Here is a 26,875-nt window from a genome sequence, read left to right as displayed (position 1 = left end):
GAGATTAAAATGGAGACTGTACAGAGAAAAGAAAGGGAGAGGGGAATAAAAAAATGAGAGAGAAGGAGGAATGATGGAGAGGAAGAAAAATACCCAAGACATTAGAGGGGGGACAAATAAAAGGAAGGAATAGGAAAAAGGAGAGAACATGGGGGAAAATAAAGAAGAGAATGAGGAAGATAAAGGAAAGGGAGGGAGGGAATTAGGGAGAGAACAAATAAAGGAAAAGAAGAGGAAAAAGAAAGGAGAGAATGTTATGAAAAATAGAGCAATGAGGAAAATGAAGAAAAAGAAAGATGAAGGCGAGGGAAGAAGAGGAAATATTAATGACAAGATAAAGAATGGAAAGGACAAAAAGAAGGAGATGAGTGAAGCAAAGAAAGGAAGGGATAAAGAGATAGAAAAGTAGAGAAACAAGGGATGGGAATGGAAGAGTGAAACAGAAAAAAGCAAAACGAGGGATGAAATGAGTGAATACATCAGGGTGGAAAGAGGGAGGGAGGGCGACTGAGGGAATGGAGAGCAGGGAGGGCCTGAGAGTGGGCTCACCGCCCGCCAGCCCGTCCGCCCCTCCCAGTCCCACCCTCTCCCTCCCTTCCTCTTTCCCTAGCCGGGATACCCGGAGCTCTCCGTTAAGGCGGGAGGCTCAGCAACCTTCTCCCACCGGGGAGGCCAGAGCCGGGCCATGGGCAGCGGGAGCAGCAGGAGCAGGCGGGCGCGGAGGCAGCTGCGTAGCCCCAACAAGAACCCAGGGGTCCCTAGTGTCCAGGAGCTGGGCGATGGGCAGCGGGAGACTGAGGCCTGCCAGGAGGAGGAGGACGGGAAGGATGGGCAGCAGGAAGGCTCAAGAAAAGGAGCCCACGGGGATTGCGCTGTCCAAGACTATGAGTCGCCCCAAAATGGAAAGGAGAAGGAGCCGGAGTCAGAGTCACTGCTGCTGGACCAGGTACTGGCCGAGTCGGAGGCCTGGGACCCAACATTCGAACCCTGGCCGAGTCGGGCCTCTCACTCTCGGCTGGGACCGAACTCACACCTGGGTGGGGCTCCCTCCTCTCAGACGAAACTCAGCTGCGGTGGCGAGCGCAAGGTGAGTGATAAGAATCCGCTACAACCCCCATCCTGTTCAGTCTCCGGCCTCAACCTGCGCCTCCCTCTATCGCCTCTCTAAGGCTTCAGTAGAGACTTTCCGGGTCCCCCAAAACCTCTTCTCCTCTGACCTACCAGCCCCCGTGAGACTTATTTTTCCCATCGCTTCTCCCTCACTCTGCCCGGAATTCCAATCTCCCTGCTTTCCTTAGGTCGCAAAGCAGACCCCTCCTTCTCCTTGAACTCAGACATCGTCGGCAGGGACACGAGGGGGACTAGGGGCTCGGGGACAAGCTGAAGATTTCACTGTCTGAAAAGTTCTCTTGAAATCTCTCGGCCCCCCCCCCATCCCGTCCCAATTCTTTTTCTCCTCCCTTTCACTCCACTCTCCTTCTCTTCCATTCCTTCTTCTTCCCTCCCTTTCTCTTCCCTATCGTTTCTCTCCCCATTTTCCCCTGCATTTTTTTCCTCTTCCTCACTCCTTTTTTCCTCCTCCCTTTCTTCCCTCTAAATCTCCCCTACCTCTCTCCATGTCTTCTCTCTGACACAGTCATAGTTAGGATCCTAAATGATCTTGACAGACTAGAACATCAATTGAAGCTAATAATAGGAAATTTAATAAGAATGTATAGAAACCCTTAAACTTTGATTCAAAAAAATTGATTTCAAGAACACAGAGGAGAGGAGGCCATCATTAGCTAGCAATTCATCTGGAAAAAAAAAAAGATATGAGGGGGTTGGTGATGGACTACAACCTTAATAAGTCAATAAGTCAAACAGCCAAAACCAAACCAAAACCAACAAAAAACCCAAGGCCATCTTAATGCTTGGGAGAACCAGAGTTTCCAATATTAAGGAACTGATAGCCCCACTGTATTCCATCCTGGTTGTCTCACATCTAGAAATGTATGTCTGTGTCTTGGCACATTTCAAAAAAGGACATTGATAATAAGGTAGGTGGTACAGTGGATCAAAATGCTTCCTGCTTTAAAAAGCTGTGTGTCCCTGAGCAAGTCATTTATTCTCTCAGCCTCAGTTTCCTTTTCTGTAATATGGGGATAATAGCATCTTCCTCCCAGAGGATAAAATAAGATAATATTTATAAAAGGCATTGCTATATAAGTACCAATTATCTTCATCATCAAGAAGAGGGCAATCCAAATTGAAGAGGATTTAAGTTTAATGTCAAATGAGAAGAAGAAATTAGAGAAGAAGGGAGGTAGATAGTAGTGCATGATAAATATATTCAGGCATTTAAAAGGTCGTCATATAATATAGAAATTAGACATATTTTGCTTGACCTCAAACTAGGTGCTGTAAGAGATGTTACAAAGAGGTAACTTTGGGCTTTATAACAGTAAAACTTCCTAATAATTGTAGCTAGCCCCCAAATGAATGGGATGTCAAATGAGACATAGGGGGTTGCGCCACCCCTCCCCTTGTAGATCATCAAGGAGAGTCTGGATCAATACTTGTTAAGTAGGTTGTAGAAGGAGTGCTTTGGGGATATAGTTGGACTGGATTGATGCTGACAGCCCTTTGAACTCTGAGATTCTGTGATTCTCTCTATCTTACAATTGTTCTGTGTGTCCATGTCTCTGTTTCTGTCCCTCTGTCTCTCTGTGTTTATCTCTGCTTCTGGCTTTGTCTATATCTCTGTCTGTCTTTCTCTGAATCTCTTTCTGCTTCTGTTTTCGTCCATCTCTCCGCCTTCTTCCTTTCCCTTTACCTCTCTCTTTCTCTTTCCTCCCTAATAAAGGAGCTATATAGTAGCTAAGACCTCTGAGTACTAAAACCAAAAGTGGTTTTCCTTGTATGGTGAAGTTCTAGGCTAAGGCCCAAAGGCAAAGGAAGTTGGGATCTTATGGTGTAATCTTGAAATCTGTAGAAAATCAGAGCTGAAAAGAACCTTAGAGAATATCTTTACATGGTAGACTTTACACACAAAAAAAACCTAGGATCTTTCATTAATCCAAGGTCACAAAGTAAATTTGTAGCAAAACTAGGCTTTTCTTCATTTCCTTTCCCATCCATTTAAGATAATAACCGTAAAAGAAAAAAATTTTAAACACCTTGATTTGAAGGATTTTGCTGACCTTTCCCTCTGAATGAATAGGGAATTAATGTCTTTAACACCATGGAAAATCACTTGATCTGGGAGTGTTGTCAAATATCCCTCCTGAAGAATCAACAGCAGGGTCTAAGGATACAGGAAAAGTGAGTCCTAAATATTTATTTGTAACTCAGAGGTTTTTCTTGACAATTATTTTTAAATGAATTTGATGAGTAGAGTTCTAGATCTGGAGTCAAGAAAATTTTAGTTCAAATTCAGGCTCAAACACATACAAGTTGTGTGATCCTGGGCAAGCCACCTAACTTCTGTCTCCAATTCTATAGCTGTATATGCAATAATAATGATAATATCACTTAACTCCCTGCGTTATTGCAAGGAATAAATGAAAATATTTGTAAGACATTATATAAATTCTAGCTATGATTATGTTAATTATCCATCATTATAACAATTAATCTTTAAAATTGCATCAGTATTTAATTTAATAAAGCTTTAAAAAAGTAACAGTCGTGGGAGGGAGAAAAAAGAAACCTCTCTCCTGAAGTGAATCTGATCTCCCAGTGGGGAGCCAGGTTTTAATGTTCTTTTGTTTCCTAAGGCCTCTGGTCAACTCAGATGGTAACTGAGGGAGGACAAAAGGGAAAATGGTGTGTGTGTGTGTGTGTGTGTGTGTGTGTGTGTGTGTGTGTGTGTTTCAGTCTGATTAGATAAAGAGGATGAAGCACTGAAATTTGTTTTTGGCCCTTAAAGTCCCAAGTAGGACAATGGAGAGGCATTTAAAGGAAGATAATGCAATCCTGAGGAAATATCTGTTTGGAGATGATTCTTTATAGACTACATCTTTAAACAGTGTATCCTTAGCAACAGCAGCCCCACATCACATGACACAATAGAATCTTTACCCTGGAAAGGACCTTAGAGATAACCCAAGCCGGAGCTGCTCATTTTACAGGTAAAGAAGGGCTGGCCCCTAGAGAGGTAAGACAGTTTCCCTGAGGTTACAGAGCTACATTCCCTGCCACGGTTCTTTCCAAGACACCAACCATATGTCTCCCCAGAGAGGATGATAATTATCATTATAATAGTAATAACACCAAGGTCAGACAGCTAGGAGGGACCACCTTAGAGGCCAGCTAGTCCAACTCCTTCCTCTTATCAATGAAGAAACAGGTCCAGAAAAGTAAGCAGTTTACACACCCACTAAATCAACAAATATTTATTAAATACTAACTATGTACCAGGCACTGTGCTAAGCACTAGAGATACTGAGAAACAAAAGACAATCCTTGTTCTCACAATCTAATGAGGTACACACAAGCAGACAACTCGATTTATCATTTGTTTAGTTATGTCCAATTCTTTGTGATCACAATGGGACTTTCTTAGCAAAGATGCTCAAGGGATTTGCCATTTCCTTAGCCAGTTCATTTTACAGATGGAAACTGAGGCAAACAGGGTTAAGGGACTTAGCCAGAGTCACACAGCTACAAAGTCCCTTAAGCAGGATTTGAACTCATGTCTTACTCTGTCCATTGTACTAGGGTATACAAGTGCATTTGTGTGTATACATACATACATGTGTGTATATATACATATGTGTGTGTATATATATACATTGTGTGTGTATATGTGTATGTGTATGTGTGTGTTTGTGTATATATACACAGAGGGGGTGGGGGGGAGGATAAAATTGGAGATAATTGCCAGAGGGAGGCAATAAGAATAAAGAGGACCAAGAAAGGCTTCTTGCAGGAGAGACCCTAGCTGATATTCGAAGAAAGCCACTGACTTCATAATAATAGTAATAATATTGACACATATATTTAGTATTTTAACGCTTACAAAAACCCTCCCAAACATCCTTGAAGATAGGTGTTCCTCCCAATTTATCAATATAAATTAATTTTGTACATTATTTTCATACACAATTTATTTTGTATCTATATATGTGTGTGTGCATATACATATACATATATCTTTTACTAATAGAATATAAAGAGTTCACCAGAATACTTGCACATAGCTTAATAGATGCTTGTTTCCTTTATTTTTTCTTTGCTTTCTTCCTAGTTTTTGACCATGTCTCAGATATGTAAGGCTTTTTACCTCTAAATCAATGAAGTAATTTTAAAGCTTCTATCAATTTTGTTCTAGAAAACCTTTTCTGGTTTTTTTAGGCTTAAAATTTTATTGATATATTTTGTCTTCAGGTTTAACAAACACTTTCTGACGAAACAAGGTATATTCCTTAAAATACAGTTTCTTTATTGAAAATTAATAGATGGGTGAGCCATTTAACTTGACAGTTTGATACTAGCATTTTTGATTAGTTTTGAATACTGTCCTTATTGACTTATATTGTTGTAGTCAGTGTAAATGTATAAATATATGAATTGCAGTGTATATGTACATCTATGCATACACATACATATAGTTTTCTTAGTTTGCTTTTTCTATATTAGTTCACATAAGTATTTCCAAATTCATTTCCCATATTTCTCTGAATTCTTTAGTCATCAATTCTTACCGTGCTGTAACATTTCATTGTATTCATTTTTACAAATTGTTAAGTCATCTATTCCTTGATTGTGGGACATATATTTGAAAATACATCTTTATGAATGCTTTTTGTATTTTCAGAGAAGCTGAATTCATTATCTTCTCCATTTCCAAACTACCTCCTTCCTGAAAGTCTCTATTTCTTACAAGAGCCCCTCACATTACAGTTACCTAGATTCACAACTTCAGTGTTAATTCTGACTCCTCACTTCCTTGTATCACTAGTTGCCACATTTCTTCTTTTCTTCTCCCAGTTTCTGTTTACTCACATAGTGAGTAAACCTCCCTAATTCAAACTCTAATCACCTCTCTACTAGATTATTTCACTAGTCTATCCCTTTTCCAGTACATCCTCCCCACAAATGCCAAAGTGATTTTCTTGAGGTTTTAAGTCTAACCATGTTATCCCCTATTCAATTAAGTTAAATTATTCCCTATGATCAAACATAAGTGACTCTGTTTACTTTTAAAGTCCTCCAAAAGCTGACCTTAATCTACATTTTCTTATTCATTACTCCCCTTCCTACATTTTATGGTCCAGTCAAATCAGATTTCTTACTGTTCTCACGAAAAACTGTCTTCTGCCTTTGAACCAGCTGTCCACATGTTTGGAATACATTTGGCTCTTACCTCTGCTTCTTAGAATGCCTTATTGACTTTAAAACTATTTTCGTGATACCTTCAGCATGAAGCTTTTTCTGATTGTTTCCTCCCCAATTTACCTTGAATGTATTGTGTGTGTATACAGATATACACACACACATGTAGGTACATATACATATGTGTATACATACACACATATATATGTGTGTTCATTGTTTTCTCTGATATAATGTAAGCTCCTTCAGGGCAGAGACTATTTCATTTTTGTCTTTGTATTCTTCAGGACTTAGTATAGAACCTGGTATATAGAAGATGCTTAATAAATGCTTACTGATATGGTGAGTGATTATTATGTCACAGTTATTTCTGGAAAACGAAGAAAAATTGATTGACTACAACCTTATGATAAAGAGAACTAAATAAAAATATCTTTGACACTCACCAATTTGCAAGTTGGGTTCCCAGCAGTTCATCTCCTCTCAGATTGCTCCCCAGTTAACTTGTGGGTCTGTATTTCAATAACTCTAGCTCACAAGCACCTACCACTGAGTTTATCTTTAATAGTAAACCAGGAGACAAGATCAGCTTAAAGCAAAGGCATTACTATGATGAGATGTCAAGAATAGTAACTGTAAAACCTCCCCATAAGCCAAGGATACAGCTTCCCCAAAGATATAAAACATCATTAGGAAGAGACTATGCTAGTGATAAGTTACACATATGGGGAATACATATAAACAAGCCAACTCACATCTCTCATATGCAGGCTACTGACATCCGATTTATTATTTATTATCCTCATAATACTGCTCTAATGAGCAGCTACCTATAGGATTTTTCTTAGAACCTGAGAAAGTAACCAGGTTTCTAAATATTCATTGGCTAGTACACTCTGGAGTATGAGTGCAATCTGGGGAGGTTGCCTAGAAGGGATCATTACAATAGCACAGTATTTGCTGAGACAAATTGCTCCCATTTTCAAGTTACAGCAGAAACCAGAACAAAGAATTTGTTTTGGGGAAATGTTAATATTAATATTTAGACACAGAATGAAGTATCCATGCTATAGGACACTTAAAGAGGTTCTAGAGGATCTTCCCTCGTAATAGAGAACCAAAATGAGACCTCCAGATAATCTGGAATATATTGGTCTCAGAGGCCAAATAAGTACCCAAGTTCTGCTCTAGGCTTTGCTGCTGATTGGCTGTGACCTTGAAAAAGTGCATTTGACACTAGACCTCAGCTATCTTCGTTATAAAGCCAGAGGAAATCTAATTAGAATCGGATCTGGTCTATGAAATGTCTATGTTCTTTTTCTGTGACTATGAGAATTAGTAGAAACAGGATGCCTGCCAACAAGAGGAGGGACCCTGGAAACCATTGTAACTCTGAACCTTCAAAAGGCTCAGCTCTACAAAGCAGAATTCCTTCACCAAATTTGGTTACACTACTTGGCAGTTCATCAGGATCTTCTGGGAGTTTGTGTTGGAAATGGACAAAGGAACAATGTAAGGATAGGCTAAAGATCCTAGAGTTGGGCTTCTTAAAATGCCCAAGTCTATTGTGGTTTCTTGGGGGGAGGAGGGGCTGATTTTTTGTTGTTGCTAATTTAAGAAAAACCTCTCTTCTCTGGCTATTCATTTCCCTAGAAATCTCTTTTGATCAACACATTAGCCCTTCCTTGAGGGAATAATTCCAACAGATCAGATTCAGAATTGGAACTGAACCCTAAAAATACCTGGTCCCCATTTTACAGAGAAAGAAACTGAGGCTTCTTCATAATGATGATTCAGCCAGAAAGTTTGAGATTGCCTGAAGGCAGAGGAAAGAACCCTAGACTTGGGGATAGTTGGAATTCAAACCCTTTTTCCTGTCCTGACTTGGTGAGTCACTTCTCAACAATTGAACAGCAGACACATGAAATGTCTGCTATGTGCCAGGCATTAGATTAGAAAATCAGGATACAAAGTCAGCAAAAAGAAACTGCCTCTGTCTTCAAGGAGCTTACATTACATTGGGGGAATATAGACATGTATCACTAAGTCAGTGCAAAATGTACAGAATAATTTTAGGAAAAAGGCAGCTGGATGGTACAGATAGAGAGAGATCTAGGTCTGGAATCAGAAAGACCTGAGTTTGAATATGTCCTCAGACAATTATTAATTATCTGTGACTCTGGACAAGCCACTTAACTCTATTTGGGCCTGTTTCCTGATCTGTAAAATAAGCTAGAGAAGGAAATGGCAAACCCACTCCAGTTTCTTTGCTGAGTAAATCACAGTCAATCATGACTCAACAAATAACCACAACAAATTGTGGAAGGAGAGAAAACATTCAAGCAATACTCTTTGTAGGAAGTGATTCCTGAGGAACAAATGGAATAATGACCATGAAGCATTTTTCATAATGTACTCTCCACCGTGTGAAGACCTAAGATAAAATTCATCTTTGACACTCAACAGGCTATTGGTATTGAACAAGTCATTCAGTCAGTTAATAAACATTTATTAAGCACCTACTGTGTGCCAGGCACTGTGCTAAGCACTGGGAATACAAAGACAAAAAAAAATTTGTCCTTGCTCTCAAGGAGTTCACAGTCTAGTGGGAAAAACAACACACATGCAAGCAAACATGTACAAATAAATTCTATATAATATAAATGAGAATCAGTGGAGGGAAGGCACTAACTTTGGGTTTTTTTTAATAATAGCTTTTTATTCCACAACATAGCATTTATACTCTTACTATTTTTTGCTTGCATTTGTGTTTTTCTTCCCAGGTTATTTTTACCTTCTTTCTTGTGCAGCAAGATAACTGTATAAATATGTGTGTGTGTGTGTGTGTGTGTGTGTGTGTGTGTGTATTGTATTTAACATATACTTTAACATATTTAACATATATGGGACTACCTACCATCTGGGAGAGGGTGGAGAGAAGGGGGGGAAAAGCTGGAACAGAAGTTTTTGCAAGTGTCAATGTTGAAAAATTACCCATGCATATGTTTTGTCAATAAAAAGCTATAATAAAAAAATAGCTTTTTATTTTCGAAATATATGCAAAGATAGTTTTCAACATTCACCCTTGTAAAATCTTGTGCTCCAAATTTTTTCCTCCCTCTTTCCCCCTCACTGCCTTCTCTAGACAGCAAATAATCCAATTTGTACAATTCTTCTATATATATTTCCACATTTATCTTGCTGCACAAGAAAAATCAAATCAAAAAGGGAAAAAATGAGAAAGAAAAAAAAAAAGCAAGCAAACAATGACTTTTAAAAAAGGTGAAAATACTAGGTGAAAATAATATTCAGTACCCACAACCCTCTCTCTGGGTGCAGATGGCACTCTCCATCATAAGATCATGGAATTGGCCTGAATCATCAATTTGTTGAAATGAGCCACATCCATCACTGCTGATCATCATATAATCTTCTTGCTGCTGTGTACAATGTTCTCTTGGTTCTATTCACTTCACTTAGCATCATCAGTTCATGTAAGTCTCTCCAGGTCTCTCTGAAATCATCCTGCTGATTGTTTCTTACAGAATAATATTCCATAACATTCATATTCCATAAACCATAACTTATTTAGCTATTTTTCAACTGATGGGCATCCACTCAGTTTCCAGTTACTGAAAGCACTAGCTTTGAAGGGAAGTCAGATAAGGTTTCTTGTAGAAACCCAGAGAGTCTTCCCCTCCTAGATTAATTCCTTTTTTTTTTTTTAAAAGACTGAGTAAAAGAGACCATCCCTTGATTCATTTCTTTCTTACCCAGCTTTAATCACTGAATGGCTGCAGCCTCAGTCAAACTGAGACCTGTTGAGGACTTTAGCTTAAAAAGGCCAAGTTCTCCCATTGCATCCAGGGCCATCCCCAGTCTTCCTAATCTATATCTGACCACTGGACCCAGATGGCTCTGGAGGGGAAGTGAGATAGGTGACTTTGCACAACCTTCCCTCACTGAACTCCAATTCACTCGAATGTCATGGCAGCACCTCCCTGATCTCATGGCCCTCTTTGAGGAGCAAAGAACAAACAACAACTAAAACCAGCTGCATCCTGAAGGAAGCCAGGAAAGACCAGAGGCAAAGATGAAGAGTGGGGAGATAACTTAGGGTGATAAAGATGAAACGAATAGCTAGCATTTATATGGTATTTTAAGGCTTGCAAAGCACTTTACAAATGTTTTTTTTTTTCATTTCAGTCATGCACCTCATTTGGAGTTTTCTTGACAAAGATACCAGAACCATTTCCTTCTCTAGCTCATTTTACAGATGAGGAAACAGAGGCAAGTGACTTACCCAGATACTAGACAACTAGTATCTTAAGCAGACTTGAATTCAGGTCTTCTGACTCCAGGACTACTTATTTTATCTTCACAACAATCCTAGGACATGAGTGCTTTTATTATTCCTATTTTATGACTGAGACACAGGATGATTTTAAGATAAGATAAGAGGGCTAAATAGTAACTTAGATAAGGTCACATAGCTGGTAAGAGTCTAAAGCAGGATTTGAACTGAAGTTTTCCTGACTCCAACTCTAATGCTGACATCACTGGCTACCAGCTGCCTCTCTTCAGAAAGTTTCTATTCTCCCTCAGTGGCAGGTGATAACATTTATAGATTCCATCAAAATAATTAAATCATCAAAGCAAGGGCCAATTTGGTTCACTGGGAGACCCTTGGATTTAGCATCAGAAGAGCTGAACCCTGACCCTTCCCTTTACTACGTGACTTTGGGGAAGGTATTTCACTACTCTAGGTCTCAGTTTGCTCATATGTAAAGAATACCTTGTATGACCCATCCTGAAATTATTGTGATGAAAGCCAATGGGAGTTATTGGTAATGTCTCAATGTCTCCCTCATCTATAAATTGGGGATAATTAAACTATTTACCTTTCAGAGTGCTTATAAGAAAAGCATTTTTCAAACCCTAAAGTTTAAAATAGAAATGGGAACTCTGGGCAATTGTCTGAGATTCTAAGAGAGAAGATCTGTTTTGATAGGGGAAGTTCTTCACCTAAATCACTTAAATTACAGATCCAATAATGGGGGGGGGGGGGAATCAAACAAATAAACTTTTAAGTCTGTGGTCAGATTTCCTGGGAAGCTTCTGGAGAATCTGCTGCTTCTCCTTAGGCAAAGCAAGCCCTTTTCTAGCATTTTGGCAAAGATTAAACTGTGTTCTGGCAGAGAATATTGTGGCTTCCAAAAGGAAGTAACTTTACCTTTATACTCTTTACAAAATAGGATTCTATCTTTTCCTTACTCTCCTTGAAGGTGCCATTGCTAAACCGGAATGAAGATAACCCAGCAACAAACTAAAGCCCCAGTAGAGGATTTCCAATCTACCTACTCACTCCCAGGAAACTGGTTACCAGTTCCTGCCTAGAGAAGCATCATAGGCTCTAGTGCAAAGAACTCAGGGCTGACAAGAAGGGAGCTAATATGCTAACTGGTGAGCAATGTGAGTGTGATGGTTTGGGCTGAACTAAGATTTAGCCATTCTTTTTAAATGCCATAGTTTTCCTCAGGAGCCTAAACTTGGTTTCTGATTTCCCTTTTCCCTTCTCCACTGGGGAGGAAATATCTGTGGCTTTGAAAATATTCTCCTCATGGGAAGTATGAGTGGACAGTTGGTATGGCAACAGGGAGGGGTCTGACTGGGTCATTCCCCTTATTTTCCTTATGTAAAGCTGCCTTTCTGATAGGCAAGAAGGTATGTTTGCTGAACGTTGCCCAACATGGTCTGTATTTAGTCAGAAGAGGGACTGAACCATAAAATATCAGAGCTGGAGGGCATCTTAGAATGCAGACCATCAGGGGCAGAAGGAACTTTAGCATGCTGAATGTTAGAATTGGAATGAATGTGAGAGACCCTTTAGTTTTTACAGAGAAGGGATCTGGGACCCAGAAAGGGGAATCAGCTTGACAAAAAAAATAAAAGCTAAGTTATTATCAGTCAGCATGAGAATGGGGGTGTGCTGATTCTAAGCCTAATCTTCTTTCAACTATTCTGTGAGTCTTGGATTTGTAGGGATCAGATAAACTCCATGAAACTCTTGTCAATCTCAGCGGCAAACCAGCTGGCAAGTACTGGCTCTGGGGGCACACCCCCAGTCTGGGGAGTTTTAGGCATTTCTAATGATTACCTACTGTGTAATATTGCCCTCTTGTGGCAGAGACAGACTCTGATAGAATCAGAGAAAGCACAAATGATAGGATTTATATCTGGAAGGGGGACCTTCAACATTACATCTAAACGTCTCTTTTTTTCAGATAAATAAACTTGGACCCGAGCAGGAGAAAGTCCTGGCCCAAATCCAGGTCCTTTGATTCCAATTCAGTGATCTGGTCTACACTACACCATTACACTAAGCTCATAGGACTTTTTCCTCTATCTTTTCCAATTCTTTGTTTAAAGTGAAACCCATTTGACTTGGATTGATGGCAGTATTGCAAATAGAATGGATATCCCCTGAATTCCAGAATCATATTGCTTCTTGAATTTAATAAGGGAAAGAAAACAATATTCGTCTAATGCCCTCAAGGATCCAGTACATTCTCTACAACAGGCCAGGAATCATAACTTAAAGCAAAATATTTAACTAGACAGAATAGCAAAATAAATAGGGCAAATAAAGCACTAGATCTATATCAGTCCTCCACCTCACTCCCAGACACACTAACAGATATAATCTCCCACATAGTCATGCTTCAGTGGGAAAAGAATGACTCCCCAGACCTCAAAAAGGAACTGGGGTTTTGGCCTAAGTGCTTTGCATTGCACCTAGGAAATTCCTCCCACGTGAATCTGTTAAGCTTTGCCTAAGGCTACTTGGTGTGGTCCTGGGACTCCATTGTGGGCTGGAAGTTCTCTACCATACTGTAGTAGCTAAAATCTGCTAAATCCACCCCTTGCTGCTATTCTCTCTGGGCAGCTTCTCTGTAGCTACCCTGTTGTCTTTTCCTTAGCTTTAGGACCTCCCCTGCTCGGTTTCCCATTGCCCCTGTTGGAAATTGTAATCTCCGTTTCAGAGTAAACTTCCTGGACCACATGCCTCAGACTAATCAACATATCTTCAGTTTTGTTAGCCTCTGGTCAACTGATTCCCAAAAGGGCCACTCAAACCAATTGTTACACTACAGAAACTTATTTTTCTCATGGAAAGTCTCTAATTCTTACTTTTACCTGAGTTAGAGTGACTGAATTGAAGTTAGAATGAATTAGCCTTTATTAAGGGCAAACTGTGTGCCAGGCACTGTGTTAAGTGCTCAGGATGCAAAAAAGGCAAAAATATGGTCCTGCCCTTAAAGGGTGCACATTCTAATGAGGGAGACAACTGCAAATAACTGTACATATGAGATATGCAGAGTAAATGAAAGGGAATCCCAGAGAGAAAGCTCTCTTGCAGAAAATGGGATGTAAGCTGAATCTTAAAAGAAGAGTAGAGGGTGGAAGTGAGGAGAAAGAACATTCTGGACATGGAAGACATGCAGTGAAAAGGCACTGGAGTGAAGAAATAAAATGTTATATATGAGGAACAGCAAGAAGACCTGCGTTGCTAGATTGTAGATTATGTAGAAGATAAAGGTAAAAGGCTAGAGACATAGAAAGGGGGAGGCTGTGAAGAGCTTTAAAAGCTCTTTTATATTTTATATTTTTATATTTTATCTTGGAGATATAAAGAAATAATGGAGTTTTTAAAGTCATCTCTGCTTTAGGAAAATCACCTTGGCAGCTTAGTGGAGTATGATTTGGAGAAGGTGGAGAGAGGTCTGAGGTGGTGAGACCAAAGAGGAGGCTATTGCAATTGTTCAGGTTTGAGGTCATAAGAGTACCAGAGTGGTATGCTATAAAGGGAAAGGGAAAGAGGGAGATGGGAGATTGGGGGAGGAAAGGAAGAACACAGAGAGAGACAGAAACAGAGAAGAAGAGGAGGAAGAAGAAAAGGAAAGGAAAAGAAAGAAGAGGAGGAGGAAGAAAAAGAAGTAGAAGAGAAGAAGAAAAAGTAGGAGATGAGAAGAAGGAGGAGGAGGAGAGGGAAGAAAGGAAAAGGCAGAGAAAGAGAGCGTAAAAGGAGGGAGGGAAGGGAAGAAGGAAAGAGGAAAAGAAAGAGTGCTAAAGTTTATAAAACACCTAGTATGTGCCAGGAACTATACTAAGTGATTTTTACAATTATCTCATTTGATCTTCACAACAACCCCAGAAGGTAAGTCCTAATATTATCTCCATTTTATAGTTGAAGAAACAGGTAAACAATGGTTAAATAACTTGCCCAGATTTTGCTAATCTAGATAAATAAGTATAAGTGAGGAGGTGAGGATGACACCAAGATTGTCATTTAAAGCATTAAAGGAGCAGCAGGACAATACCCACACCAAATAAACATGGCTCTTTTGAAATATTACATGAAGTCCTGTATATCAAAACCACAGATTAATTTATTGGACCAACTCTCATGCTGAAAAAATGCTTGACTCAATATTTTAGCAACAGTCACAAAGAGCAAGAAATTTTAAGATTTTTAATGTTAAAACTTCTGAATTTAATTTCTCTTTCTTGAAGTGAGTAAAAGTTTTTAGTCTTGATTCAATAAATATTTGTTTAATTTAGCTCATATTCCTAAACAATTCAAACATTTTCTTGCCTAAAAGAATCCTTTTTTTTTTTTTTTCATTTGTTTTTTAAGTCTTAAATGAAGCTTTTCTGTGAGCTTGGGTAGGGTCTGTTTGAGATTTTGAAAATGGCATTGTGTGTGTGTGTGTGTGTGTGTGTGTGTGTCCAGACACATATCTCAATCTGAGCAACCTAAGCATACCTGAACAGAAACTTTTTCTGCATTCTTGTCAATAGCTCTTGCTCGGTACGTTCAAGCAGGTAGGCATTTGTTTTTGCTCTTCCTGGTCCCTGTAGATTTTTTCAAATAATGCAATACATGCTCCAGGGGTAACAACTAAAGCCACAAACATTCTGAACCTTGCTGGATCAAGAACAGGTTCGACCAAATTCAGGTTGATCTCTGCCACCCTGACCCTGAATGAGGATCCCAGCTAATGTTGACGCTTGCCCTGAATAGCTCCAAGGGGAAAGATTGGTGCTGCCATATGGCCGCAAGAGGGAGATATTGTGTCATTCGTTGTCCACGGGAACATCTACCCACTCCTCACTTCCCTTCAATTTATAAAGATAAAGAGGCACAGAATAAGGAAGAAACAATTAGTAAACAGCAAAGGCTAATCTGAATCTAGGTCACTGAATTGCAGAATCACAAAGGACCTCAAAATAAAATCTCTAAAACATACTCACTAGGTCTATCACTATCACTCTCTCCAGCTTCAAACTTGAATACCTAGTAGAAGGTCACTATTTTCCAGGAGGAAGACAAGAAAAAGAGAATAATTAAAAGTGCCCATTAGAAAGTGTCAGAAAGAAAGATGGATTTACATACTCTGCCACCAAATGATGAATTTTTTAGTACATGACAACTCACAAAAATCGGTGTAATCATAATAGGAATTCAAAGGATTCTATACATAGTGTTTTATTTTAACCTCATCACACCTCAGGAAGTAGGTGATATTATCATCCCAATTTTACAGTTGAGGAAACTGAGATAGACCAGATTAAGTAATTTGCCCAGAGTCACAAAGTATCTGAAGTCAGATTTTAACTCGGGTCTTCTTGACAGTAGATCCAGTGCTCAGTTCATTTTCTCACCTAGCTCCTAGTCAGGCATGGGGTTGTTTGGGTTGCTGCCCTAGAGTTAAAATACACAGAGAAGAAAATAGAGGCCTATGGACCTGACCTTGAAGCGACCATGAGCTCTAAGAAGTTATCTGAAGTATGTGCATGGCTTTTGGAGGCCAGGATGTAGTTGAATAAAACACCTTCTTGGGTGGGAAAGAAACAACTTTTCAGGCGTTTTAACTGGACTTGGTTGAGCTTCCTCAATGTCGAGGCCTTTGTTTGTGTAAAATTTCTTCCTCTAAACTTTTCCTATACACCTGAAGGGTCCTTTGTTGCAAGATATCCATGTTATGTTCTTATCACTCAGCTATAAATATCTTTTAGACAAAAAACTTCTCATCTTTTTCCTGCTCTTAGGAACTCAAAGAAATTTGACTCTAGTAGGCAGAATTTGCACAAGTTTTGTTGACTAAAACACTTCAGTAAGTCAACTGATGCAATATTTATCAAAAGTTTCTATTTGCAGGATCCCTGATTTTATGGATTTCATTATCCAAAAAGGAGACACCGACACAACTATGATATTCCAGCATTCTTATTTTATATTTTATCATTTTATTTTATATTATATGGTTAATAATATTCACTTATTGTCTCATTATGTCTATAACTAGATTGTAAAATCCTGATGCTGTACCATCTCTTTCCTTAACAGTTCCGGGCATATTATACGTGGAGCAGGGAAAAGAACACTGGTTCTAGAATCAGGAAACTTACATTTGAACCCTGACTCTGACAGTTACTACCCTAGTGAATATTAGAAAATTACTTTATTTCTCTAAGACTCAAGTCTATACTCAAATATAGATAATAAAAATTTCTTCCTAGGACAAAATTTGAATTAAATGGTTAGTGGTATGGTGGTGGATAATGCAAAGGATAGTATTAGCACTGTTAGATCTTAAAGGAAGGGACTGATGGCAAATGTAAAAAGTATCTGAGTGTTTTAGGAGACAAGGTCAACATGAGTCAGAAGTATAATATGGTGGTCAAAAAGAAAAAAAAGGTAAGGCAATGCTAGATTCTATTAATAAAAATATTCTATCCAGTTCTCTAGTCAGACCATGTCTCAGGCATTATCCTGTTGTTTGCTAGGGTTTAAAGGAACATTCTCCAGCTAGTCTCTGTGAAAGAAAGAAACAGCTATTGAGTGCATCAAAGAGTTTGTAGAGAGGAACTTTTCTTCACTAACCTACTAACTTCTTAGGTATGGCTACTGACTTATCTTGGTAACAAGGAAGCCATAAATCATTGTATCCAAAAGATAATAGGAAGTTAAAAGGTTTAGATTCTAAGATTATAGAATTATAGAATGAAACCTGAGGGGAAGAAAGGATCCAGATGGTAAGAGTCAGAGGTAGATTTGAACCCAAACCTTTTGGCTTCAGAACCAGTGTTCTTTGCATTGAGTAACAGGGGAAGTATGCAACCTTCTGAATTTACAGATGAAGGGACTGAGAATCAGGGAAGTTAAGGGATTTGCTTCAGAAGGTCACGAGAAATTGAGGAGAATCAGAGAGAAATTTGAACCCAACTCCTTTAGCTTGGAGCTACTGCTCTTTGCATTGGATATCAGGGAGAATGCAATGAGGTTTAGTGCAAGGACCACTGGATTTGGAGTCAGAAGATTTAGGTTATAATCTTAGTTTTGATGCTTACTAGCCAGGCAATCATGGACAAATCAATTCATCTCTGGGGACTTCTGTTTCTTCACTTGCAAAATGGCAGGGTTGGATTCTAAGGTGCCTTCCAGTTCCATAGAAGCTTCTATGGCTTCTTACAGAGTCTGAAGACTCCAAGGATTTTTAAGAATCGGTGTCAAAGAGCCTTGGATCTTGTTTCAAATCCTACTACTGACTCTTACTCCCTGTGTGATCTTGGAAAAGTCACTTAACCAACCTGAGCATTATTTTCCTCATTTAAAAAATGAGGTGACTGAATAGCTTTTGAGGCCCCATAAAACTCTGTATCTCTGACCTTATGAAACAGTATTCAGGAAAGGACATGGAGAGTCAATGGAAGGGAAATGACTAGCCCATAGTCTCACAGATAGTCATCAACAGAGTTAGGATTCAAACTTTATCTCTAGATTCCCAGATCTTTCCAAAGCCCCACTGTCATGTTTGTTAGTCTCCAGATTCCCTTCCTAAGAAGAATCATGAATAACAATATTGTATTAATGAAGGAGGAAATAGAACTGGGAGATTACTTCAAGAATCAATGGTTTTATCAATGTGGGCACCTTATTCATTGACTTGACTCATCTTCAACCCATCAGTAGATGATTTTTATAAGCGACTCCCCCCCCAAAAAAAATTCACCATCTCTATAGACTAACATTCCTTTAATGAGGCTTTAAACATGAGTTCAAATCCTGCCTCAGACATTTACTATCTGTGTGTCCCTGGGCAAATCATTTAACCTCTCAGCCTCAGTTTCTTCATCTGAAAAATGGGGATAACCACATCACCAGATTATGATGAAGATCAAATAAATTCCCCAGAAAATAGACATACAGTCAACTCCCAAATTCAAATCTGAAGTTCTTCTAGCTTGATAGAAACTAGCAGAACTTATTTCCCCCTGTCTAAATCTTTCAGAGCCCAGAATGATCTTCAGCCATGATGAACTAACAGAAGACTTTGGTAAATAAAATTGAAATAAGATAAACAAAAAGACAGATACATCAGTTGGGTTGCTATCTGTGACCAGCTGGCAAGTAATCCTTCTTGGTACTAGTACAACACAAGATGGTACCCAACCAAATTCAACATCTCAGTTGCCAAAGCAAAATAATTCTGAGCCTGGTGGCCTCCTTCTGGTATGGCTGAAGGTATCTAGGGGCAGAGCTTCTGAGAAGAACTGCTCAGGATTGCTGAATTGACAGAAGCTGTAGTGTTCTCTGAACTTTCAGATGAGAGAAGACATTGAACTGGTTGGACCAGTCACATGAGTTTTTATTTTAAGTATTAAGATCCTAGGCCACAAAACTAGAAGGGACCTTAGGGATCATCTAGTCTAAACTCCTCATTTTAACAATGATAAAACTGAGGCCCAGAGAAATGAAATAACTAATACAAAGTCACAAAGGTAGTAAGCAGCAGGGCTAGGAATTGAACCTGTCATTAGAGATAACTAGAAGGTTCAGTACATAGACAATCAGACTTGGAACCAGGAAGACATGAATTCAAATCCTACCTCAGAATCTGTGTGTCCTTGAGCAAGTCATTTAACCTCTCAGCCTCAGTTTCCTCATCTGTAAAATGGGGATGACTACTTCACCAAATTATGATGAGGATCAAATGAATGAACACATGTAAAGTTATATTTTGTAAATATTTATGCACCATATAAATTCAACTCTAAATTCAATCTTATTTTCATTACTATTTCTCCCCTGGGCTGTACTCAGAGCCTGAAGGCTGCCCTCCAGGGAGGAATCCCCAATATGGACCTGGATATTATCACTGAGCCTAAGAATTATATATTGTAATTTCATAGTCTGGAAGGTTCACCGACTGGATTTACAGGAAATGGAGAGGTTTATTCTCAGAATATCATTAATATAACATAACATAACATTGCCACCACCCCCACTTAGAAACTCCTCTAGTTCCTCATTTCCCACAAGACAAAGTTCAAATTTGTTAACCTGATATTCAAGATTCTATGCCATTAACTAGCATTTTTTTTGTGCACCAGTACAAGCAACATAGAAGATACCTTCCAATAAACTTTAAATACAAATGCATTTCAAAAAAGAGTGAGAGAGAGAGATCTCTAAGTAGCATATTAATTACTTGGAACAAGAAATAAATTTTTTGAAAGGTGCTATGCTCCATTTTAACAAATAGAAATGTTAAATCTCCTTCCAAATGTCCAGGAATCCCATATGTACACCTGCTCTTTCAAATCTGTTGTAGGGAGGCTTGATGTCTGGACCAGGCTGAAAGTAAAGATCTTTGAGACAGACATTGCCTAAAGAAATAAAAAGAAAACTGTGATGGAAAGCCTAATAGCCCTTTTTTCCAACCTAGTGATCGCTTATTGACATTTCTCTTGTGGAGAGCATGGAACTAAAAAGATTTTTGACCTTTAACTAGAAACAAAACATTTCATTTCTATCTGAAAGCAGCCAATTCACAAGTATTAATGAGACATCTTCAGTCAGGAAGGAGGCTGTACCATGGAGAGAATGTAGTCTGTTGTTGGTACTACATAATAAGTATATATAGTCTTCCACATCATCATAGAGATTGGCAATCGTGACAATTTCCTGCATTTGTATATTCAAAAAAAGTCTGATCTTCTCCAAAGGCTGAATATTTTGGTGGCTTCATGTAGGAGACTGTAATTTTTAGTTCATTCTGGCAAATTGACTTTCCCAAAAGTAATATAACCACCTGCTGAAGACTGTCCCAGACTATCTCAGCGTCACAGACACTCTTGTGGTTACAAGTAATAATTTTGATATGTTTGTGTCTTGTGACAGTCATGATCATGGTGGAATGAACTTCATACCATAGGCAGTGGTTTCATTGGTCCCTTTTGTTGCATTCTTAATTCTGTAGTTTGAAAGAATGAATGTTACTTGAAGGAATTGTGTAAAATGCGTAGCTATTTGTAGCACACATTTCCAACAAGATATTACAATAACTATTGGTTAGGTGACGTCGAGGGTTTCAAAGATCATTCAAGCCCATAATGAAATAGGATCAGCTGCAAGATAGCACAAAGGAAAATATGTTCAAAAATGAAAAACAATGCAAAAAAAATGGTACCTACTAAATGTGCAGGTCTATACTAGGCTCTGGGGTTAGAAAAAAAACAACATAATCCCTGATATTAAAGAACATTCTAGTACAAAATTATCAGTCCATATTTATATCATAAAACTTTCCTTCTCTGTATTCTATACTGTGGTGAAATGATCATGCACTCATTTCTAAAATTACTTTTTGCTTTCCCACCTCCATGCTGTTATTTATGCTGTTCTTTCTGTGTACCTGAAATTGCCCCCAAAATAATCAGAAGATTGATTCTTCATATATTGAATTTTTAATTATCCTTTAAAGCCCAGTGCAAATGCCATCTGTTTTATAGTCTTGTCTGATCCCCTGATACTCCAAGTCAAGAAAGAATTTCAATCCCAGACTCAGCATGTGGTTTGTTTTGTTTTGAGGTGTTTTGTTTTGTTTTGTTTTGTTTTTTGCAAACCTCTAATGTAGTTATCACATAATACGCAATGTTGATATCTGTTTATATTTTATCCCCTTAGTAAACTATAAATTACGTGAGGGCAGACATTAGGTCTTGTCTAAACTTTGGGTCACTCTCTATACCTAACACAGTGCTCTGTATATAGCAGGCTCTTAATAAATAAGTTTTCTGAATAAATGAATAATTTAAAAAGTCAGGTACTATACTCAGTTGTTTAATGTTATATTATATGTTTGAGGGTGAAGATTATCAGCATCTTACAGCAAGTATTTGACTTAGATATTGCACCTACCACTCTGATAGCTCTCTAATGCTTTTTCATTTTATTATTTCCAAGGTATCTCGAGTTCAGAGCACCCAAGATATAGAGAACAATAACAACTTTGAGTAAGTATCATGGAAATCCTGTTTTTACCACTATAAAGGGGGGATTAGCCAATGAGTCCCCAGTCCTTAGAACATGATTGTTCTTCTGCAGACAATTAGTAAACTTTTAATCATTATATCAGTATAAGTCCCTCCGTCACTTCTATCCCTACCCCCAACCCACTTGGAATCACTTTCATAGTCCCTAAACGTATATTTATATCCACTTGGTGATTTCATCAGTTCTCATGAATTAAATTATCTCTATTCAGATGAGTCCAAAAAATAAAAAAGTTATATATATACCTATGAAACTTGAGGGTTTTTTTTAAATCAACAACAACCCTTTTGGATATCTTCACCTATATGTCCTATATTTATCTCAAACTTAATACAAATAATAAATATAGAATTCATTATCTCTCCCATCCCCAAACCTCCTTCTTATTAAACCTTCCTTATTTCTGTTGATGGTAACACTTAGAGATTTGCTGGGGCCAGCTCTAACCAGCTTAAAAAAGAATTATTAGATTTTAACTATGAATATTTATATGTGAGAAATTATTAATCTCTGCAAATCAGAGCTTGTTTTTTTTGTTGTTGTTGATTATTTACACTTAAGAAAATGTTAATAATATAGATTCAACTTAAAGTATATATGGTTGATTTTTTTCCAAAATAGCCCAGGACTTCTCCATTTTAGCAGCATACTCCTGACAGTACCATTCTTCTAGTCATCCAAATTTGCAAGTCATCGTTGGTTCTTCCCTCTTCCTTATACTACTCATCCAAGCAATATCTAAATCTCTGCCCATTATGTTACCATAATATATATATACACATCTTTTCCATCATCTCCATCTTTTCTCTCTATTCCTTATTGACCCTTATTATCTCAGGTCTAGGCTATTATTATTAGGCTAGCCTCCTAGTTGTTCTTCCTGCTTCTGGTCTCTTCTTTTTTCTCATCCATCCTCTATGCAGCTGCCAAAATATTTTTCCTAAAGTACAGATTTGACTTTGTCACATACACACACCCCCACCCTATCCCCAGCCAAACAAATCTCCTTGATGCCACCCAAACACAACATTCTGTTTTCTGTTTCCATATCTGCTTCCCCATGCCTGGAAAACATTTCTTCCTTACCTCTGCTATTTAGAATCCTCAGCTTTCTTCAAAATTTAGCTCATAGGAAGTTTCACCTCCTATGCAAAGCTTTTCTGGATCCCACTCACTGTTAATATTGTCTTCCTTCTTGGGTTACCTATATTACTTTATTTGCTTCTGTGTTCTATTTCCCGGTAGAAAGGAGCTCCATAAAATTAGGGAACAGTTTTGGCAAAGCCACATCTTTTCCTTTTAGCTATGCTGCTTCCTGCCATTCACAACCCATCAGTCCTCACCCACTATTGCTTAAAGGCATCAGATACCTGAATTTACTATAAATTGATCTCATCTGAACTTCCCCTATTAGACTGGAAGCAACTTGAAAGCAGAGACTCTTTTTTTCCTTTCTTGTTATCACCAGCACTTAGCATAGTATGACACGTAGTAGATACTTAATAAAATGCTAGTTGACTAACCAACTGCAAAACCAGTATCTTGCACATAGTAGATGCTTCATACATTATCATTGAATTAGACCCAATGCAGCATATTAGAGATAGATGTGGTAGAGTTCTAATATAATGGTTCCACTATCACTGATCACTAGGGTCAATTGCTATGAAAACATTGTAAAACTTCTGTTTCTCACCTATTTGTTGCCCTTTTCCCATTTCAGCAACAAGTGCTGATGGAGATTATAAGATGATCATAAGATCATCTAGTGACTAGGTAGCAAAAACTCTTTGTCACAAAATCAGCAATGACTCCCAAGCACTCCCCTATTTTCTTGGGCATATCAAAGTCAGAGGTTATGGGAACCTATTTTGGGAGTACTATATCTCACAATTTCAGAACCAAATATGAACTATAGCGGTCACTACCCCTGGGAAGTTCACATCAGTAAGATGGGCATTTCATCCTCTCTTATATCACCAATTTTGCTTCTAAGGACCTTAGTCACACTCCACAACCAGGTCAGCCAGGCTTTACAGCCTGACTCTTTACAGTAGAGTCTATGCAATTATTAAAAGAAACCACAATAGGTGATAATGGGTACAAGATGACTTCTTTCTTTCTTGCCCCATCTAAGTACACACACACACACACACACACACACACACACAAACACACAAACAACCCTAATTCCCATCCTTGCCACAGAAAATTCAATTATCTCTCTCCACTCTGACTTACAAACCCACTCCACTCTTCCCAGTGGTGGTGGGTCAGATATGCAGGCCTTGTTGTGGCTGCACCCTTTTGACTCTATGCCTTTTCATATTCTCAGAAGCTAAACTTTCCTTAATGTGTTGTCTTCCTCTACTAGGAAAAAATATATAGCTATAAGATTTGCAAAACATATTATACGTCATCTCATTTGAACCTTATGACCAATACTATGAGGTAGGTGCTATTGTTATCCCTATTTTTCAGATGAAGAAACCGAGGCTGAGAGTAGTTATGATACTTCCCCAAGTAACATTTTAGCCAGGATTTGAAATTCTGTCTTCCTGACTCCAGGTGCAATGCCCTATCTACTGGACCACCTCACTGCCTCCTTGACAACAGACTCTTCTTTCTATTTATATAACCATCACTTAGTACAATGCATGATACATATTAATTGCTTAATAAATATTTGCCATTCATTCATTATAGGAAACCAAAGGCAAAAGGATGATTTCCCTTCCATACCATGAGCTTCCCACCTTTCACCAACAAGATGAGCAAAGAGACCTAAGTAAACCCTTAGGCAACATATTTTAGTAGAAAGAATACCTAACTGAGCCTGAGGTTACTTCATAACAAACTTTAGTTCGAAGAAAGGAAACAGGAATCTAGTAAAGTGCTGTGCTAAGCTCTTGTAAATATTATCTCACTTGATCCTCACAACAGTCCTGAGAGGTAGATATTGTAATTACCCCTGTTTTATAGTTGAGAAAATTAAGGCAAACAAGTTAAGTGACTTGCCCAGATCTCACTGCTAGTAACTAATACCAGATGTGAACTTCCAAAAAAAAAAAACAAAAAAAAAACAACCCCCAAATCAACAGTGTAACCTTGAATAACTTTTCCCATGACCTCAGTTTCCCCATTCCCAATAATAATAGTTTACATTGATACAGCACTTCAAAATTTGAGATAAGTATTGTGTAAGTATGATTAATTATCCTTATTTTACAAACAGGGAAACTGAGGCTGAGAAATTAAATGAATTACCCAGATTCTCATCTGTAAAATGAAGGGAATAGCCCCCATGACTTCTGAGACTTTTTTCAGCTTTATCATTATTTTATTCTTTTGGGTAGGAATCAGGGTGTAGTGACTAGAGCACAGAAATAGGAATCTAAAGACCTGGATTCAAATTCTGACTATGACACAAATTATTTGGGCCTCACCTATAAATGAGAAGACTTGACAAGGTAATCACTGTTTCTTAGATCCTATGATGTATAGTATTTGTGATTTGTGTCAGACTTACTTTTATTTAAAATTCTCTTTATCCTTAGACCCTAGAACCTCTGGATATACATTCAGTATGTGTGTCTGAGCCCATCCCATGGGACCAAATTGAGATTTCCACTCTCTGAGACTCTATTGTTCTGTCTGACAGCTCTTGCTCTTAAGCATCCCTATTATGTCTTTTTGCCCACAGGACTTCTACCAGGAGCAGCAAGAGACCTGAAAGACAAACTCCCATCTTGTATGATTGCTCAGAAGAGGAGTTGATGGCGAGCATTGAGCGGGAATATGGCCGCTGAGGATTAGCATGAACCAGGGAAGACACATGACTTTGGATGGCAGCCCCTGAGCGGTGAAAAAAACACATCCTCCATGGAGAAGGGAGACAATGCCAACTTCTGTCTCTGCCTCTGCTCCCCATCAATCAGAAGTTCAAACAATACATGGGTCAAGTTATTCCTCCACTAAGAGCATCCTCTCTCTAGCAAGCAATAGGTCAGTGTGGATGAAGGTGTAGAGTCTTTCTACAAGACAACCACCATTTATTTGTAGATCTGTAGATTATAATGCCTAGAGGGGAACTTGGAGATCATCTGGTCCAACATTTGTATTTTGCAGATAAGGAAGCTGAATTCCAGAGATGTAAAGATCATGCAAGTTGCTAATTGGCCGAGTTAAAACTTGAAATTGGATCTCTTGACTATTCAGCCAGTATTCATTCTACTGTACTATCCTACCTTTCCTTTGATAGCTGGCTTTTTAAAATGTGATCTTTCAGAAGTCAGTCCCGAAGGACAATCTTTCAGCATGGTGAGCCATCCTGCATTATTGTCTGCAGTTTCTGGTCAAGGACTGCAGTGAGAATCATTCTTACGCAATACAGTGGAAAGAGCTCCATCTCTGGGGAATAAGAGGCCTTGAGTTCAAATTTCAGCTCATATTTAGTAGCATGTGACCTTGGACAAGTAACTTATTGTTCAGTCATTTTCAGGCATGTCCAACTCTTTGTGACTCCATTTGTGATTTTCTTGACAAAGTACTGGAATGGTTTGCTATTTCCTTCTCCAACCCTTTTTACAGATGGGGAAATTGAAGCACACAGAGTTAAGTGACTTACATACATACTGTATACAACTGGTAAGTGTCTGAAGCTGGATTTGAACTCAGGTTTTTCTGACTCCGAGACCAGCATTCTATCCATTGCTATCTCAGGATAATTTAGTATCTCTGTAAAATGAGGGGATTGAACTGATTGGTCTCTAAAATCTCCACCAGCTCTAAGCTATGGTCTATAATGGTGTACTCCGAATATTTGGCATAGTGAAGGGAAACTAAACTAGAGTACTCTATAAGTAACTTGTTCCTCTGTCCATTATTTTAAGAAAGGGACTGTGGCCCTTTAGGGACCATGTGACTCTTCTTGGGGGACCAAGTCCCTCATCTATGAAATGAATAATTTGGACTAGCTCCTTCCACCACAGATATTCCTGTGAATCTAAATATTTCCCTCATGTCTGAAACATATCCCTGGTTATGAAACACACAAAGACTGAGAGGCAACTCAGTGCTATTTTATTTAAAGGCAGAGGATCTCAACTCTCTCCTTATTCCCAATTAGACCTTGGAAGACACTTCCCTTTGTTC

The 26,875-nt window shown here is 38.5% G+C and overlaps 1 protein-coding gene across 1 annotated transcript; it reads left to right on the top strand.

Annotated features, from left to right (window-relative positions):
* Positions 1-346: 346 nt before the first annotated feature.
* Positions 347-26,220, top strand: CYS1 (cystin 1). Its single transcript, XM_023494603.2, has 3 exons — positions 347-1,087; positions 21,632-21,681; positions 25,425-26,220. Exons 1-3 carry the CDS (start codon positions 686-688, stop codon positions 25,528-25,530), a joined length of 558 nt encoding a protein of 185 aa, XP_023350371.1. The 5' UTR covers positions 347-685; the 3' UTR covers positions 25,531-26,220.
* The last annotated feature ends 655 nt before the right edge of the window (positions 26,221-26,875 follow it).

This window comes from Sarcophilus harrisii, chromosome 2 (assembly GCF_902635505.1).
Source record: "Sarcophilus harrisii chromosome 2, mSarHar1.11, whole genome shotgun sequence".
NCBI classification, from domain to species: domain Eukaryota; kingdom Metazoa; phylum Chordata; class Mammalia; order Dasyuromorphia; family Dasyuridae; genus Sarcophilus; species Sarcophilus harrisii.
Note: the sequence above shows the minus strand (reverse complement) of the source record. Positions and strands in the feature narration are given on the sequence as shown.

Coding starts and splice junctions, on each gene's coding strand:
- CYS1 (XM_023494603.2), top strand. CDS start 686: ATGGGCAGCGGGAGCAGCAGGAGCAGGCGGGCGCGGAGGCAGCTGCGT. Junction 1,088..21,631: donor GCTGCGGTGGCGAGCGCAAG/GTGAGTGATAAG, acceptor ATTATTTCCAAG/GTATCTCGAGTTCAGAGCAC. Junction 21,682..25,424: donor GAGAACAATAACAACTTTGA/GTAAGTATCATG, acceptor TTTTGCCCACAG/GACTTCTACCAGGAGCAGCA.